Below are 18089 nucleotides of genomic sequence, written 5' to 3' on the forward strand. Positions count from 1 at the left end.
TGTCAAGTTCTCTATGAGTCACAGGAAATTTAAAAAAAAACTAATGACTGCTCTTTATGTGAAGGGGAGTATCCATGTTGTAGGTTATTAAACTGTCTTAATTCATTAGAATTTTTTGAATTAACAGCAATTTCATAAAATGAAATATAATAGACATGATATAAAAAGGTTGTTTTAGGAAGCAAGATATTTTCACTTTTTAAACATCATTATCTTGATGTAAAACATAGTGTAGCAGGGTCATTTCTAAGAAAAGACAAGTTACTGTTTGGCACTGCGGTGTTCATCTAACACATGAACTGCACTTGTGCTTGCGCTTCTTCCCAGGCAGTGCTTGTGGAAGTTGCATCTTTTGTCTTGGGGCCACTACTCCCATTTCCAACTAAGAAAATGGGTTTTTGTTTTTATTGTGTATTACTCATACGGAGTAATGGGTTTAGTGTTGGCCTATTTGTACATGCACAGAACATTTTGATCGTACCTCCACCACCTCCCATCACCCCGTCTTCCCCTTTTCTCCCCGTCCCTTGATCCCCATCCTCTTCTCTCGTAGTCTCACCTTTACGTAAAACAAGGTTTTGGGTTTTGAGGTTTTTAGTTATTGTTGTTTGGTGCTGGTTTTGGTTATTGTTGTTTGGTTTTTTGTTGTATTGAGACTAGGTTTCCCTGGGTATTCTAGGCTGGCCTTGAACTCACTGTATAACCCTTCTCAGAACTCTTAGCCATTCTCTTGTCTCAGCATCCTGAGTACTAGAATTACAAGTGTGTGCCACCACACGCAACTAATAAAACCGGCTTTTGCAAATATGAATTTCGTAAATCTTACTTCATACCATGAATCAACATTTATCTTTCTTTGAGACAGAATCTTACACTGTAGTCCAGGCTGGCCTTGAACTCACTATGTAGCCCAGGCTGGCCTGGAACTCATGGCAATCTTTCTACCTCAGCCTCCTGAGAGCTGGGATTACAGGTGTGTGCACCATACCCGGCTTAACATTTATCTTTTTGAGGCTTAAAACTAATATGTTAAATAAAGTGCTACTAAAATATTCTAATCAAACTACAGTTTATTTTTGCTATATGTAAAAACCAAGCTTTTATAACTTAAAGTTTAAGTAAGTCTATAACATATTCTTTTTACAGTAATTAAACCACTTAAGCTTTATCCTAGCCTAACCAACAGAAGTCACTGGAGGAATGAGAAAACTAAAAGTACAATAATGCTTAGGTTTTATTCACATATACTGGGTTGCCTCTGTTAAACTGAAGTGTGCAAAATGCTCACTGAGATGCAGTAACCTTGTATGGTGGTTTAAAATCTGAAAGCACTCCTAATAGTATTAGTCAGAGTCTGCTTTTTAGTTGTATTTTCTCCGTGTATATTACAACCAAAAGCTTTGTGAAAATATGTATGATTGAGGAGTTCTGCATGGGATGTAAAGCCCCTAACTGGTGAAAAAGTGTTCCCTTTTTTAGTTGTAGAACAAAAATAGTGTTTCTTTAAGTCTTACAGGTATTAAGTATCAAAAATCTGTTTGAAGTGAAAACTCAAGTAGTGATGACATATTTCCCCAAGCATTCTCTGAGGTTTGCAGGGTGATGGGCTTTGGAGAGGACTTTTCCATGGAGGCCAGTCGCACCTGTTCATGTGGAAGAGCCAAGGATGACTGAGGTTAAGATCAGCACTACACACAACTATCACTTTAAGATCAGCCCCTAATGTATCTGACCAGACATATGCAAAATCATAAACATCTACAAAGAGGAGACTCAAAGAGGTAGAAGTTGCTTATACCCATTTCAGCACTGACCTAAAAAGCAAGAGAATTCCTACCAAATGTCTGGTGACAAGGCCATTCTAATCAGAAGATTCAACATGTCTTAATTCTTTGCCTTAAATACTCCATCCTTTTGACCCACTCCACTTGGTCTAATTCCATTCTTACCAGTTTCCTAAGGTTTTTTATTTCCAGTGCAAGGCTGCTATCCACAAAAGAGCATGCCGCCCTGCTTTATAATTATTATTTCTTATATTATCACATAAAGTAGATAATTGATTCTCATTTTGCCTATCAGTATCATAAGTTTGAGAATAATTCCAGTCTGCCCTTAAAAGATAGACTGGTATTACTGGTTGTGTAGTGATGATCTTAGCAACAGTTTCCTTAGAGCAATAAAGTTTCTGAACTTACTAAACTGGATACCAGACAAAAATCCATTGTAAATTTGCCACAACTTGGTTGTGAAGACCTTTCCACAGGGTCCATCCAGCCATTTCCGTGTATACATCCCCAACTCTTTCAGCACTTCCCAGTGCTGAATAAGTATTAACCTTCCTTTTTCCTTTGAGTTTCTATTAAATATATAGAGAAGACATAAAATTCAGTCTAGCGAGGACTTAGAAAAGTTAAGGGACTTGACAGATACCAGCAAGAACTTGGAAGGGAAACCAGGCTGTGGACCGGTCTGGTGGTACACACTCCCCAGGGAATGGTGTTCACATGGAGTGCAAAAGTTCCCATAAAACTGTTGCTGGGAGAATTTATCATATTTCTACTGTTTCTTGGAAGAATAAAAACTGCTATGGCTATGCTTTTCCTTTTGTATTGTGTTTTCAAGTGTCTTATGTTAAATATGAGTCTTTCAGGGAGCATGTTAGAGTAGACAGCATTTAGTAGTGGTAGAAACAGCCTCGTGTATTTTAAATTTATTATACACTGAAATGAATACATCAGTGTGCCTTATGATCTGTTTAAATGGTTACTATGTTCATGCTTGGGAAGCTGTGTAATGACTAAGTTAGGAATTATGATGTGATGGTTGTAGTAACATAAAAATTTAGAGCTCTAGCAGAATGTAAGAGTTTCCTGTGCAATACAAAAATTTATTCTGACATAACTTAAGGAATTTAAGAGTTCTGAAATAGAAGTCTCTAATGCTTGACTTAAAATGCATCTGGAAATTTTGATTAAGGGTTGAATCTGGTAGATACTATAAATTCAAAATGCCTAGTGATCTTGAGGCACTAGATAGAAATGATCTACAAATGTATTACAGTGATAACCTTTCACAATTGTATGTTAACAGCAGATAACACAAGAGGCAAAATAATCAACAGCAAAGACACAGAATTTGAAGTCATGGAGACCTGAGTCAAAGTCCTCCAAGGCTGAGTCTAAGAACTTTCACTTCTTACTAGTTAGATGATACTCAGCAAGGTACTTAATCTGAGTTTGTCTCTTCATCCCTAAAGTCAGAATTATTATATCTACCTTATTGTTTTGACAACTGATCCACACCTTCCCTGTAAAGCATTTATTAGGACAGTGCCCTGCAGTTGTCAGGTAATAGAAGTAGACATATAGTTGTTGAATATCTTGGAGTATATTGCATTCTTGTCTCCAATGGAGAAAAATTAGGCCACCAATTACAGTTTGGGAGATAACATAGCAATAATGTAAAGTAAGTTGAATTTGTTTAAATCCACAAATCTCAAAGTTATAACTTGATATTGGAGTCTTGAGAAAAGCTGTGTTATTTATACCTGTTTGAATATTTTTATAGAAATTGCAGGATTTCACTAAATCCTGAGCTAGAAACCCTAATTACCCAAGAGTTAATGTAGTTACTTTACTTCCCAAGCTGTGCCAGCCTTAGCATCCCTCTAAGGTGCTTTTTCGATGGAGTGCTGACTTGGTTAACTTAGAGCTGTACTGATGAGTCTGACTTATCACCCTACTGTTAAAAAGGAAGAGGCTGTTTGTCTTGAATGATGTCCTTGCCATTTCCTAGAGAACACTCAAATATCAATACTTCCTGTTGTTTAGTAGTTAGAGATTTACTCCTTTAGCTACAGTCTTGGTCCTGTATTAAAAACCTAGATACTTGTAGAAAAGGCAGTATAATCAGTCATATGTACCTTAGTATAATTTAAGACACTTTTCTGCAGGCAGGGGGATTTGTTTTGTTTTGTTTTGTGCCGCCAGGGATTGAATTAAGGGCTTCATACATGTTAGGCAAGTGCTCTACTACTGAGGTACATCCCCAGCCCTGTTTGTTTTTTGTTTGTCGCAGAACTGGAGACTAAGCCTGGGGCCTTCACACTGGGCTACATCCCCAGCCCATTTTTAAATTTTGAAAAATCACCCAAGGGGGCTTGAATTTACAGTGCTCCTGCCTCAGCCTCCAAGCATGCTAGGATTATAGGCCTGTGCCACCAAGCCAAGCTCTTCTTAAGTTTTATTTTGAGACAAGGTTTCACTAAATTGCAAGCATGCACCCCTAAGCCTGGCTGGCTGTAAGTAAGGCTTGAGGAGTTATTCGGAGTTTGAACATAGGGAGTTTTGCAAATTAAAAGTGCCAGGACAGAGGAAGGTAGAAATCACAGAATGATGAGCTTTGTAATGTGTCTTCAGGCCCACATTGTACAGTACAGCGGCCTTGGGTCTTTAATTCCTTGCATACTTGGATACAAAAAGAAAAAAAAAAGCACAGGAAATTTTTATGTATTATTACTTTCTGTGCGAGGAAGTAATGCAAAATGCTTCCCACATATTATTTAATTCTTGCTAATTGCATACTGTAAGTAATTTAAATCCATTTTACACACGAGGAAACAAAGACTGAAGTCAGTGACATCACCCAGCTGATAAATGACAGTGTTGAAGTTAGCACTTTGGTGTGGCCTCAGAGTCCAGTTTCCCTATTATACTATACTTGGTGAGCTTGAGAAGCCAGCTCAGCATGGGCCCAAACAGCAGGGTGGTGGGGTCATTGGAAATTTCTTCATTTGAAAGGCCATGAATGTGTTTCTCTTCAAGATCATTTACTTCAGCATTAATTCGTTATTCCTCATACTACTCCCCATCTTCTCCACACCCCTTCTCTGTATTACAGATGGTATGAACAAAATTGGAAAGCAGGGATTGTGGAATCCTCCTGTTCCCAATCTTCTTTTTCCTTATTCATTTGAATCTAAGTGACGTTAGTATCAAGGATAGACAAAGTGAGGCCTAAAGACAGGCTAGTTTTTTGGAAATCAGGTGTTTCCAGCACCAATGACCCTGTGGGATATGTGCCCTACTAGTTTAGACTCTCCACCCAGTTAAGCTATTTTCTTGTTGTGTAGAGCCCAGAATGTGAGAGGCCCTGTATCCCTAACACCTTGTGTTTATCTCCTGCTGTCATAAATCCACAGAAACAGTTCTTAATTTTGGAGACAAAAGATATAGATTCAGATGTTAGACTTTTCCTTTCCTGGCTGTGATCTTGAGCAAGTCATTTGGTGAGCTCCCTTCTTCTTCATACAGAGAGACCGTGACACATACCACCTAGGATGGTTATGACTGATACACTGGACAAGCATGTAGAGCATTAAGCAGTGCAAGGAGAGTATTTGCTCCTTAATAAATACTGATGGGCAGGGGATATAGCTTAGCGGTGCACCACCTACCTGGCAAGTGCAAGGTCCTGAGTTTGATTTGTGGTACAAAAAAAAAAAATATATATATATATATATATATACACACATACACACACACATACACACATACTGAGAATTTTCTTTCCTTTCCACTTTTCATTCTCCTCCCAACTTTGCTTCCTCAGCCCGTGTGGTGTTACAAACCTATTGAAAGGTAAGACTAGAGGTAGCATGTGGGAAGTTGGGGCAAGGCCATAATACAAAGGGAAGGGTAAGAATTTCTGGGCATGCTTGTGTGCTACAGACAAAAAGCAGATTACAAATTCATTGAAGGCAGAGACTCATTTCTTATACATCTCTCCTACTGCTATTTGCCACAGACCCCTCTATCATTTATTGAATACTTGCTATCTACAGTCTCTATCTTTTTGTACCTTCAAAATTTCCCAGTCACCTATAAAGTAGTTATTATTAGCCATATTATGTAGATGAAGTAATCAAGGCACCAAGCAATCTCCCAAGGTTGATAGTCAAAACTTAGGTTCTCTGATTTCAAATCACTGCTACCCCAATAAAAGGGGCTGCCTCCTTTTGTTGTTTTTTTTTTTTTTTAACTAAATACTTATTGACCCTTCTTTGTGCAAGCTACCATGCAAATTCAAGGTTATAATGAAAATGTGTAAGACCCAGTGCTGTTGTAACAGCTGCACAGATGGTTGTGATATGAGGTAGGTAAAATGTGATGCTTTAAAATTATTAAACAAGAGAATCTGAGGTTGACAGGTGATGAAATCGCACTTGATTAGCATAGACCACTGAAGGAAGGTTTCATGCACGAGTCCTTGAGATGTGCCTCTCCTACTATGTGAACTGCATCCTAAACTCTAGGAAGTCTTAGTTACTATTACATTTCTGTATAATCTGTTGCTACTCTTTGAAATGGAAAGAAGATAGCCAGAGAAACACTTTGAATAGAATCAGAAGAAAACCATCTCCCTCAGATTCTAGCCCTCTTATTTTCTCACATGGGCAGATATAGCTTAGTGTTTAAGGGCCCAACTCTGTCACCTCCTCGCTGTGCAATTTTGGGAATTTAACTTCTGTAGGCCTCAGTTTTCATTTCAGCTTTAAAATGAGGGTAAGTGTGCTTCATAGGGTTTATCTGTGGAGGTAATGGGATTCTGTATATAAAGTGTTTGGCTGAGTGCCTGGAGCATCAGTACCTACCCAGTACCTGATAGCTGTAATTAACAGGGTCAATAACTGTATCTGAGTAGATAGATACAGCCAGATAAGTGTATGAGTGATGTATGTTTGTCTAGAACCTCAGAACACTGACAGAGGTTCAGAGCTGTAGAATTAGTTCTTGTGTTGCGTAAGCATGTCCCTAGAATTCATACAGACATGCAGTTGCTGCCATGTAGCATGCGTTATATGGCCAAACCCTTAACCACTGGAGAGTAGCTAAGTGAGACTTTTTCATCCTAAGCTGTTATTTTCTATCTGCTAATTACCTCAGGTAGCTGCCCAGTTTCTAATTAATCAGTATTTCTTGATTAAATAGGAAACTTAAAATCTACAATAAATTTTATCTTTTAGAAACAAAATAGTCACTTTTACCTGGGCATGAATTTTCTGGATAACTCTGCTCTAAATATTTTTATTCTAGGTTGATTGAGTTGTTTTCAAGTAAACCATCATTTATTTGAATAATAAAGACATTGTAAACATAACACTACTATAGATGACTTTAGATTGTAAATTGTGAGAAGAAATTTTAATAATGAAGATGGTGTTAGATGAGACTTCAACTTCTCTTAGAAAAACTGGGACTCATTCCTATCAAGTGTTCATATTCTGCCTTACGATCCAAAGTCTTAGCAGGGAAATAACTATGCTACAGTTACTAACAGAACACTTCAGCCATGCCAGAAGATGCAAAAGCTGTTCTGTCCTTGTTCTCTTAGGGATGTGAGTTGACCAAAAGGAGACAAGATCTATAAACTAGATGGCATTTATAGAGTTAAAATGACTTTAAATAGGTAAACTGTGCACATTTTGTTACATGTACGTTGACTCTACTGAGGAGTTTTTAGCCTTTTCTTCTGTCGTCCTTTACATGAAGTAACCCATGAATTCACTGGGTTAAATTTGTGCTACCACAGCCAAAGGACTAGGGGTAATCTAGAACCTTGACTAGAGATACTAAAAAAAAATGTACTCCCTGATCATATACGTGATTGCTTTCTTTAATTTAGGAACTCGGTCTTAAATCTTGTCGAGAGGGGGAAATATCATTCAATTTGCCTTTAGAATCTAGGCTGCACATGTCTAAAGAATTGTTGGCGTTTATATTTTTAGTCATCACATGACAAACTAGGTCTAAGCTGAAGAGTGATTTAGGTTAGGCTAAGACATTTCCCCCATTGTTTTTCCTCTTGGGAAAGGACCATTTGATGTGTCATATTAATCATCTAAGCATTTGTGAAACTGAAATTTCTGTAGATGTAAATATTAATGTCTGTTATTTACTTAGAAATATTTTTAAAGAACAAAAAGGACTATAGACTCAAAAATAACTTGGCAAAGTTTAGAAAATCATTATTTCCAGCGTCTACTGTAGTTTACACATGCCCTAGTTAAAAATAAACATTGGGCTCAGACCACCTATAGATTATGAAATGAGATAAATTGCTTGCAGTATCAAATTATTGAATCCATTTTTCCTATTTTTGGGGGGTGTGGAGTTTCAGGTGCTGAGAATCGAACCCAAGGCATTGCATATGCTAAGCACACACTGCCACTGAGCTATATCCCTAGCCCCTAACTCATTTAAATGTTGAGCTTTAAATTCTTTAAGTACAATGTAACATTAGAATCATGATAGATTAAAATTACAGTAGCATAAAGAAATAGATGGGACATGTTTAGGGAAAACTGAAACCTCTCATACCACTTCAGTGAAAAATATAGATATTACTCTTAAATAGAGTTGAGTTTGAGGCTCCTACTCAGCCCTCCCTTTTCTATATCAGCAAAAACCATCCGGGGTCCAGGAGGCACAATTACATTGCGTCAGAGACCTGTGCAAATGAGGGAGTATTCCCAGAGAGCTCCTAACTTGGTCTCAAACTCTGAGTAAAATAATACTAAGACTAGAGAATTAAAATACTGGTTATATATAAGTTTAGACCCACAACAAAACTACTCATAGTAGAGACAAAACTAACCACTCCAGGGTATTAACAATATTATATGCTGCTTTTTGTTCTGTATGAAGAGAATGATACCTAGCTAGCTAAAATCTTTTTCTTTTTCATTGAAGTCTTTTTTTTTAACCTTTAATAAGATTTGAGTTTTAGTTCACTAACCTCAGTGTCTAATGCACGAAGAAGAGGGCTATTGCCTAGTGGTAGAGTGCATGCCTAGCATAATGCACAAAGGGTATAGATCAGCTTTTCATAATTTACCTGGCACTGTTACATTCTTTTTAAATCCTGCTGCTCTATGTTAATTTCCGTCTGCTTTTAATAGGTTAAAAAATTCTATTTTGTAATAATGCATGACTCATTCATTGCTCTTTATCTTCCCACTGACTTCCCCACCCCCCTTTTTTTGTGCCTTGAGCCAGCAAGAAAATCTTACATGAGAGGAGGAAGAAACAGAGTGAGTTAAGGAATACAGTAGTTAAAAACTGCTGCTTGATTTCCATTGGTTATCTCCTTTCTTACAGTGGCCAGTCTAATCCCGCCTCCCTGGCAAATCCCGCCCCTCCCCCACGCTCCCTGTTAGAGGGTTCACGGGGTGTCTGTTGCTAGAAACTGAATACAGGCAGTATGTAGGCATCTTTCATTCAGAATGGGCATTAATATAATGAATAGAGAAGAAAGCTTTTAAACATGTATTTGTCAAAATTGGCTTTTAAAAAGGGATAAAGAGATGCTGAACGTTTTGTATGTTAGCATCGACTCTTTTTATTTCTGTTCTGTTCAGACTCTTAAGTTTTCAGAGGCTTAAATATAGAACCCTTTAAGAAAAAACGAAGAAAGAAGAATCTGCTTAGTCGCCTCTGCTGAAGAAGTGCTTCATCACCCTCTTACTCCTCCCTGTGTGTCCGAAGCTCTCTGTAGGCTAGAGTCTGTGCTGGCTGCAGAGTGCTCCTGTGCTAGCTGAATAGAGTTCATCGGCAGACACAGATCAGTGCAGGTTTTCCTTCCTCCAAATTCCAAAATGCCATCCAAAGAGTCCTGGTCAGGGAGGAAAACTAATAGAGCTGCAGTTCACAAATCAAAACAAGAGGGCCGTCAGCAAGATTTATTGATAGCAGCCTTGGGAATGAAACTGGGTTCTCAAAAGTCGTCTGTGACAATCTGGCAACCTCTGAAACTCTTTGCTTATTCACAGTTGACATCACTTGTTAGAAGAGCAACTCTGAAAGAAAATGAGCAAATTCCAAAATATGAAAAGGTTCACAATTTCAAGGTAAGAATATTTGTTTTTTCCCTTTTCTTATAAGAAATGGTCTTATTTGAAATGTACAACACTAAAGGATATTTTCTGATGTCTTTTTAAAACTAGAATGACTTGACTAAAATGTCAAACCTGATCTTATTTAAGGAATAGTTGAATTTTTATGAATAAAGCCCATAGAAATGCAACCCCATTTTCTCTAATGCTGTTTTAGTAATCTATTTGAGAGTAGATGCTTGAAAGTCTTCATTGATATTAAAAGTCTCATTTAATAATGATTTGGGCATTATTTTTATTTGTGATGCAAATGTGCCTAAATACCTTTGTTGGCTGTTTCAGGAGAGGATTAGATGTTATCTGTTCCTTTCTGGTAAAAAGCTTTGGCTATAAGAGGCATGTGCAGTTGCATCTGGATTGAGCAGATGGTCTGCATTTCCCATAGTTTGTCTTTTCTCCCCTGTTAATGAACTGACCATGATGAAAAGAGGGTAGGGTACTGTGGGGCTTTTGGTGCTGCTGACTCCAGCAGCTTCTCTTCAGTTCTTGAGTATTGCAGTTACCTGTGTGTGTTTTAAAATTATTATGTTAATATGTTTTATCAAATGTACCTGAATCTTCTTCCATCACGAGGTTTATGGAGATCTTGCTTGTACTTAGAGCCTGATATAAGGCCTTGAAGTTATGTCCTTTGCATCCTAATTCAGAGAATATACAATGTGAAGTTGTCCATAAGGAGGCCCAGCTACGTGTAATAGGTGGATGCAACCGGAATTTCTGTAGTATCATCTCAATAGGTAGGAAACTCTATGGATGCAGTTCTTTATGACATAAGTATTTTCAGTTTAGACAAAATATTACTAGCTTTGATATTAGAAAGTCAATATTTGGCTTAAAAGGTATTCAAACTACCAATCCTGCTCTTCCAATGTATTAATTCATCTAACATATAGAAGGTACAAGGCTCTGTACATAAATAATTTCCTTCCAAATTTGCAGTTCACCCTGATTTTTAATACCAGTATCTATTTTAGTCATTGCTAAGTGTCATACCCCCAATATGCTTTGTATTTTCCATGGCAAGGAATAAACTATTGTGATCTTTAGATCATTTTGGGGTAAAGAGTAAGTTACTTAATAATAAAATGTTCTGTAAAAATTGCTAATATTTTAAGATAAACCAAGTGTTCTTCTTTAAAGATATTATTAAGGACCTTACCTTTCAACTAGTATCTGCTTTAAAATAAATTTGAGGCAATTCAGTACATTTAATACACAGAAATCACATGTGCATTCAGTTTAACCACATTATTACCCATGTATGAACTCAGACAATACGTGCAGGCCAGCAGGCCTCAGTTCTTCTTCTTTGATGTGCAAATTGGTCTTACAAAACTTTTTATCAGAGAAATGATTCCAAATAAGTTCTCTTGCAAATATAAAGTTATATGTGTGGTAGGTCACAAAAATGTCTCTTTGAATTTCTAAACAAGAATTGTATGCATGTTCTTTAGAAATGGCTGAAATTTTAAAATCTGTCTCTAAAGATGTACCCGCCCCCCATCATTAGTAGAGGAGAAACACACCTATTAAAAGTAGAATTTTAGTGTTAGGTCAAGTTCATTGAAAGTGCTTTTTATTAATGCTGATTAAAAGCAAATAAGTCTGTTGAAAGATTTGTATAAACAGATGTATTCTTCTTTCTCCCCACAGTTGTATCTTCCAGATATTTCTTAATTTTATTTTGGTACATGGCTTTATGAGCAAATTCTATACAGCCCAAAAGTGCTGACTGCAGGACCGGTTGTGACTCTTAGAAATCATCTTCCTTGGAACTAAAAACTTGAAGCAAGCTAGGGCCTGCTCTTTTTAAAAAGTATTGGAAAGAGATCATGTTAGTGAGTTGTATTACTTTTTTTTTTTTTACTCTCTAATAAGGTCAGAATTCTCAGAATTTGACTCTTCCCATTAAAATGACTCTTCGTTATTTAAAAATGTGTCTGTGTTGTGGCATTATAAAAAAGAGAAAAGAAAGGGGAGGGGGAGAGTCATACTTGACTTCCAGAGAACATGCCCAAAAGAATTCAGACACTGGCAGAAGCAGTCCTCTCCCACACAAGTGCTCACTGAGAAGGTCACTGCTGGCGATGTGTTTGCACAGCTAGGAGGGTTCTTGTGGGGAAAACCCGAGCATTTCCATGATGATGGTCATTCATGTGGCCTTGCCAGGACTGTTTCATGCACCCACAAGTCTACTCACCACAGTCTTATTTCATTATGGTTTTCTTTTTTGGTTCTTAAACTGACTTGTTATGTAATGCTGCTCTGTGGTGTGGAACAGCTGTCAAATCTTATTTCAGGAGGTGAAGCCAAGAGCACTGTATACCGTGCTCAGAGAACTCACCAAGGTGAAAAAGCTAGGCAGAGCAACTGGACCTAACTCCAGACTCAGGAAGTGCTTGAGTTTGGGGCCTTTTCAGTAGAAGAAAAGGACAGCTCCCCATTTTGCTGTTATGTAACATCATCTCTCTCTTCCGTTGTTACAAGGATTTGATAAAGAATTTATCACAAGAAGCATAATATCTCTTAGGTTATCATTTTATAGATAAAGGATGTGGTACATTTAAAAACTTTCATAAACTGTCAATATAAATTATAGTGAAATTTCATAAAAGCTAGGATTTTTGATGTTGTTACCACAAAGAAATGAAAAATATTTGAAGTGATGTTTATCAGTTGCATCCTGTTTACATTTCACATAGTACCCCATAAATATGTGTAATTTTTATTTCAAGTGAAAATAACTTTAACTGTATCCTGAAACAACTTCTTGGTTTTTTAGAGCTACCTTATCCTAATACCAAACACAAAATTTTATAAGCCTCGTGACATTAAATGTAGAACACAAACATTAAAACACATCTCCTATCCCCAGTAGTGATGCAGCCTGCATCCTGAGGCTCTCTGGATAGAACGCTAAGACCCAGCCTTTACCCAAAGGAACTTGCTTATTATTTGTTACCAACTTGGACCAATTGCTTGGTCTCTCTAAACTTCTCCCTCTAAATCAGAAGAACTGAATACCTAGTACAAGGCAGCCATTTTGTTATTATAAATTTCTTACTATAAATTTTTTTAAAATCCAAGTAGGGATCAGTGAGTACTTACAAGCTAGTATGGTTCTTGTTTTTCCCATTACAGGGGTCATGAGGCTGTGAACCTTAACGTGATGGGGCTGAGGAAAGCTCCTGGTGCTTCCAGGCAGAGTAGCTGTTACATAAGAGCAGTTACATTTCTCACGCACCACAGAACACGGTGAAATGTTTTCTTTTACTCACTCCAAATACAGCTATGAAATGTTTTATTTAGTTTGCTAATTCAGAAAACTAACATAAAAGGTATAATAGAGTAATATCAGGAGCCCCAGCTACACAAGAGGATATTTTTAAAAAATTAAGAATTACAGGGCAGGGGATGTAGCCCTGTGGTAGAGCACTTACGTAGCATGCACAAGGGTGAGGGTTCAATCCCCCACAACATAAAAAAAAAAAGAATTATAATAAGTAGATACTTTAAAATACGGGTTTAGTTCTTCTTAGAGGTTTTTAGTTTCAGGCACTGTTTGCGTTTTGTATGTAAATGAAAGATGTGAGATACTACATTAATAGATTTAACGTTCTCAAGATAATATGCAAGCAGTGAATCCTGAAATGTGAATTGCTATGGTAATTAACATAGTATTTAACAAAATCACTGCTTGAGGACCTATTGCAGTAGAGAACTAATAGTATACCCAGCCTTTCGGGTCAGTTGACCAAACATTCTGCTGTTTGGTAAGCTGTGGCCAGCACTTCTGCCGAAACTGGTCTTTTCTTTCCTTCCAGGGACATAGGCAAATCCAAGTCTCTGGTCTTTATTCCAGATTTGAGAATAATCACAACATAAATCAAGTAAAACTAGGATGACTTTGGTCCTGTGCTGGAGATTGAACTAGGGCCTTGTGCATGCTAGGCAAGAACTCTACCTCAGAGCTACACTGTCACCCAAAAAATAGTTTTTAAATTAACTGTGGAGTTGAGCTACACAATCTGTAAATCTGTTGCAGCTTTAAATTTTCTGGTTGGGTTATACTGACACACATTAGATTTGTTATAATTATTTCATATTTCATAATTAAAATTTTATTAAAGTCTGTAAGAGGAAATCTTTCAGTATGTTGGCTTGAAAAATCACTGAAACAAACTATATATGAAAGAATTTTTTAAAAATTGGCTATATTAACAACAGTGAACATCACATTTAAGGACTATGCCTACCTTTGTGTTACCCTCACTGGCTTCTCAGTGCCTTCTTTCTTTCCTTCCTCAATTTCTGTAACTAGTCGATGCTCAAAAAGCATTTGTTGAATGCCTAAGTGAATACACTCTCTAGTGTAGTGGACCTGTACTATTACTTTGAAACCACTTCTCCTGATAGCAGGAAATTTCAATTCAATGATATTAAGATCTCAATTTCTATATTTTCTTTTAATCAGATTTACGTTTCTAAAATTCAGTGAAATCCAAGGTACCCCATGTTAACAATGTACATTTTAGATGCTCAAGGATCTGAATATTGCTTGGAATTAATGGTAATATAGGAAAAGGTAAATGCAGCACAGGAAAATGGAGAAGACATCTGAAAAAGTCTCTTAATGTGCTTGATGCTTCTCGTCACAGTTGAGGGAAGGAGATGAATATAAACCATAGACACTTTAAAGGAATAAACATTTTTCTCCAAGAGGTTAATGGAATTATTATTCATGTACATACATACATATACATGTCTGCATTTCTACTCTACACACACTCTCCCCAGTTTTGAATGTGGGCCACTGGCAAGAGAAGACAAAAATAGCAAAGATCAGTGCATAGCTGAATTCTCCCTGCCTAGGGCAGTCAGCCACAAAAAGGGCTGATGAAGAGAAACTGGGAAATGGGACAGGATCATCTTTCAGGTCCTCTAAGCATGGTGCTCCTGCTGCTATCTGTGTGGTACTTCCCAGGTGCTGTGGGACCAGAAATGACAGACAGACACCACCCTGCTTTTTACTTCTGCTTGTGCCGGTGGTAAGAAGGACTCCAAAGACCCTGAATGCCTTCAGCCCAGACCTCTTGAACTCCCCCCGCCTTTTCTGTTGGTATGCAGTCCTGGCTAAGGAACTGGTTATGATGCCTCAAGGGCAAATCTAGATCACTGAGGCTCACAGAATGGTGCCTGCCCCTAGTAACCCAGAAATATTCACAGGGCTCTTGTCAGTTTGCATATAGTTGCATTATACTTCACATTATATCAGCCTAGAGAATTTGAAGTGCTATACTTCACTCAAGAGAACCATGATATTATTCTCGCATGCTGTGACTGTTTATTCTTATTTCATAATCTGTCTTTATTCTCCAAATTTCTCAGTTTTGCTTTCCTTTGATATTGCCTCGCCTGTACAGATTTCCATATGTAAAACTGTATAACAATATCTTTTGGTTCTCTTCAAGTTTGCTAGTATATCATTTTTTAAATGCTTTGAGTAGGGGAAGCACAATGTACCGCAGATCTCTAGAACGTCTCATCTTGTTAAACAAACTATACATGTTGAACAGCTCTCATTTTTCTCTTCTCCCAAACGCTGGCAGTCACTCTGAGTTTGTTTTAGAGCCCTCGTGTAAGTGGCATGCAACGTGTGTCCTTTTGTGGCTGGGTTATTTAGCATAATGTCCTCCATGTTTCACACATGACAAGATTTTCTTTTTTTAAGGCTAAATATTCCATTGTATGCATATGCCACGTTTTCTTGGCATCTGTTCATCCATCGCTGAACATTTAGGTTGCTTTCATATCTTGTCTGTTATGAATAATGCCATCTTTAACAGAGTGTGCAGATATCTCTTTGAGATCCGGATTTTGGTCCTTTGGGAAGTGGGATTGCTAGGTCACATGGTAGTTCTGTTTTTACTTTTGAGAGCCATCTTAATGTTTTCTGTAGCAGTAGCAGCTGTACCAGTTTATATGTCCACAAACACTATCCTGTGATTCCATTTTCCCCACATCATCACCAACACTTGTTACCTTGGTTTTTTTTTTAAACCTTATAATAGCCATCGTAACAGGTATTAGATGATATCCTATTGTAGTTTTATTTGCATTTTCCTAATGATTAATGATTCTACACATTTTTAATCTCCTTTGAGAAATGTGTACTAAGGTCCTTTGCCCCCCTCCTCCTTCCGTTCTTCTTTTCTGGAGAAGTCTACCTATGTTTCCCAGGCTGTCTTTGAACTTCTGTACTCAAGTGATCTTCCTACCTCAGCACTCTGAGTAGCTGGGTCTACAAGCACATATCGTGGCTAGCTTTACCCATTTTGTAGAAGAGTTATTTAGTACTTTTGCTGAATTACAGGAATTCTTTATAGAGTCTGGGTATTAACCCCTACCAGATGTATAGTTTGCAGATACTTTCTTCTATACGCAGCCTTTCACTGTTTTCTTTGTTGTGCAAAAAGGGTTTTAATTTGCTATAGCTCCTCTTTTGGTTTTACTGTACAGTATAGATTTGCATGTTTTTCTTATTAAGAGACTGTTAGTGGAACCTACTAGAGATACTGTTGTTTTTGCGGATTTAAAAACCAAACAAGACAGGTGTGGTTGTTTACACCTATAATACCAGCACTCTGGAAGGCTAAGACAGGAGGATCACAAATTCCAAGGGAGCCTGGTCAACTAAGCAAGACCCTGTTTGGGGGGTTGTTTTTTTTTTAATGTTTAATTGAAAATTTTATTACAGTAAATGACACATTGCTACTGCTACTCCTCACTTCAACCACTCATGCCGTCATTCTTGCCACCTTCTAAAGGAGTTCGGGAAATTTTTTTTGTGACTATCTTTAGTTGTGTTGCCATGACTGCCTCAGTGTCCTGGATTGATTCTAAGCATTTACCTTTATTGTCATTTTGACTCTGAGGAAGAGCCAGAAGACACATGGTGCCAGGTTGGGTGGATACGACGGGTGACGACACACTAATGCTGTTATATACCTGCTTTTCCACTGCGTGGAACTCAGCAGCAGTGCTCACAGTATTTTTAATTACACCTATAAGAGGATTCCCCAAACGGCTTCCAAAAATAGCAAGAATGATTATCACAAGACCCTGTTTTCAACAGAAAAAAAAAAAAAAATCAAAACAAGAGCTGAAATGTAGCTCAGTGTCAAAGCCCTGGGTTCAGTCCCCACTATCACAAAAAAGGGGTGACAGGTGACAAAACACAGAACCTCAAGACTGCCTCTGAAACCAGGGTGTACAGTTGCCACTTCAGAACACCTGAAGCGGGAATCTAGTGGTGTTGCACCAGAACTAATCTTGATTCTTACTCCTAGTAACCTAGTTTGAAATCTTCTAGGCACACAACTACTTTAATGCTGTATTGATTATTTCCAGCTTCTGTGTCCATCTGCTGACTTGATATTTTAGAAAATTTAATGTCTTCAGAATTTATTCCAAATTAAAGCAACAGCCTGGCATTTGACTTCTAACAGTGTCAAGGCTGTAAAACCATAGGAAGAATAAGCAAAAGAAGTCTCCCCCTCTAATTAATGACAGGTATTCTGTTCTTGAAAATCTCAGAGTCGATTTTAGTGTTCTGACAATAAAAACTGTTAAGTATGTGAGGTCATAGATATTTGACTAGCCCACACTTGGGTATTTTATAATGCATACATATTTCAAAATACCATTTTGTCTGCGGTGAATGTACACAATTAAAAACAATTGAAAGGTTTTTTAAAATCATCCCTAAAATTCAATTCTATTCTATTCTATCCATCTCTTTTGTTTTTGGGGTTTTTTTTTGTTTTTTGTTTTGCTTTGTTTTGTTTTTTTAGACAGTCTCTCCATATAGTTCAGGCTGGCCTTGAACTCACAGGATACTCCTGCCTCAGCCTCCTGAGTGCTGAGATTGCAACACATAGGCCTCTCTTTTAGCTTTTAAACTGGCTATTGAACCAGGGCTTTATGAGTACTGGACAAGTGCCTGTAGCACTGAGCTGCATCCCCATCCCTTTTTATTTTTTATTTACAAACAAGGTCTAAATTATTTAGGCTGCCCCACAACTTGAAATACCCTACCACATACACCTAAATAGCTAGAATTACACCATGTCTGGCC

General features: G+C 37.6%; 1 protein-coding gene across 3 annotated transcripts in view; it reads left to right on the top strand.

Annotated features, from left to right (window-relative positions):
* The window catches only part of Chn1 (chimerin 1), a 61160-nt gene that overhangs the window by 12600 nt on the left and 30471 nt on the right, over nt 1–18089 (top strand). The window contains exons 1-2 of one of the 3 annotated variants that reach the window (XM_013518799.1): nt 9058–9091; nt 9830–9907. In XM_013518799.1, the coding sequence (XP_013374253.1) occupies nt 9071–9091; nt 9830–9907 (99 nt within the window). In that variant the 5' untranslated portion in view covers nt 9058–9070. Of the gene's footprint in view, nt 1–9057; nt 9092–9192; nt 9908–18089 lie in introns of those variants that run through there. The other 2 variants (XM_005393180.2, XM_013518798.1) reach the window with 2 other exon arrangements.

This window comes from Chinchilla lanigera, unplaced genomic scaffold (genome assembly GCF_000276665.1).
Source record: "Chinchilla lanigera isolate Chin_1 unplaced genomic scaffold, ChiLan1.0 scaffold00048, whole genome shotgun sequence".
Taxonomy (NCBI): Eukaryota; Metazoa; Chordata; class Mammalia; order Rodentia; family Chinchillidae; genus Chinchilla; species Chinchilla lanigera.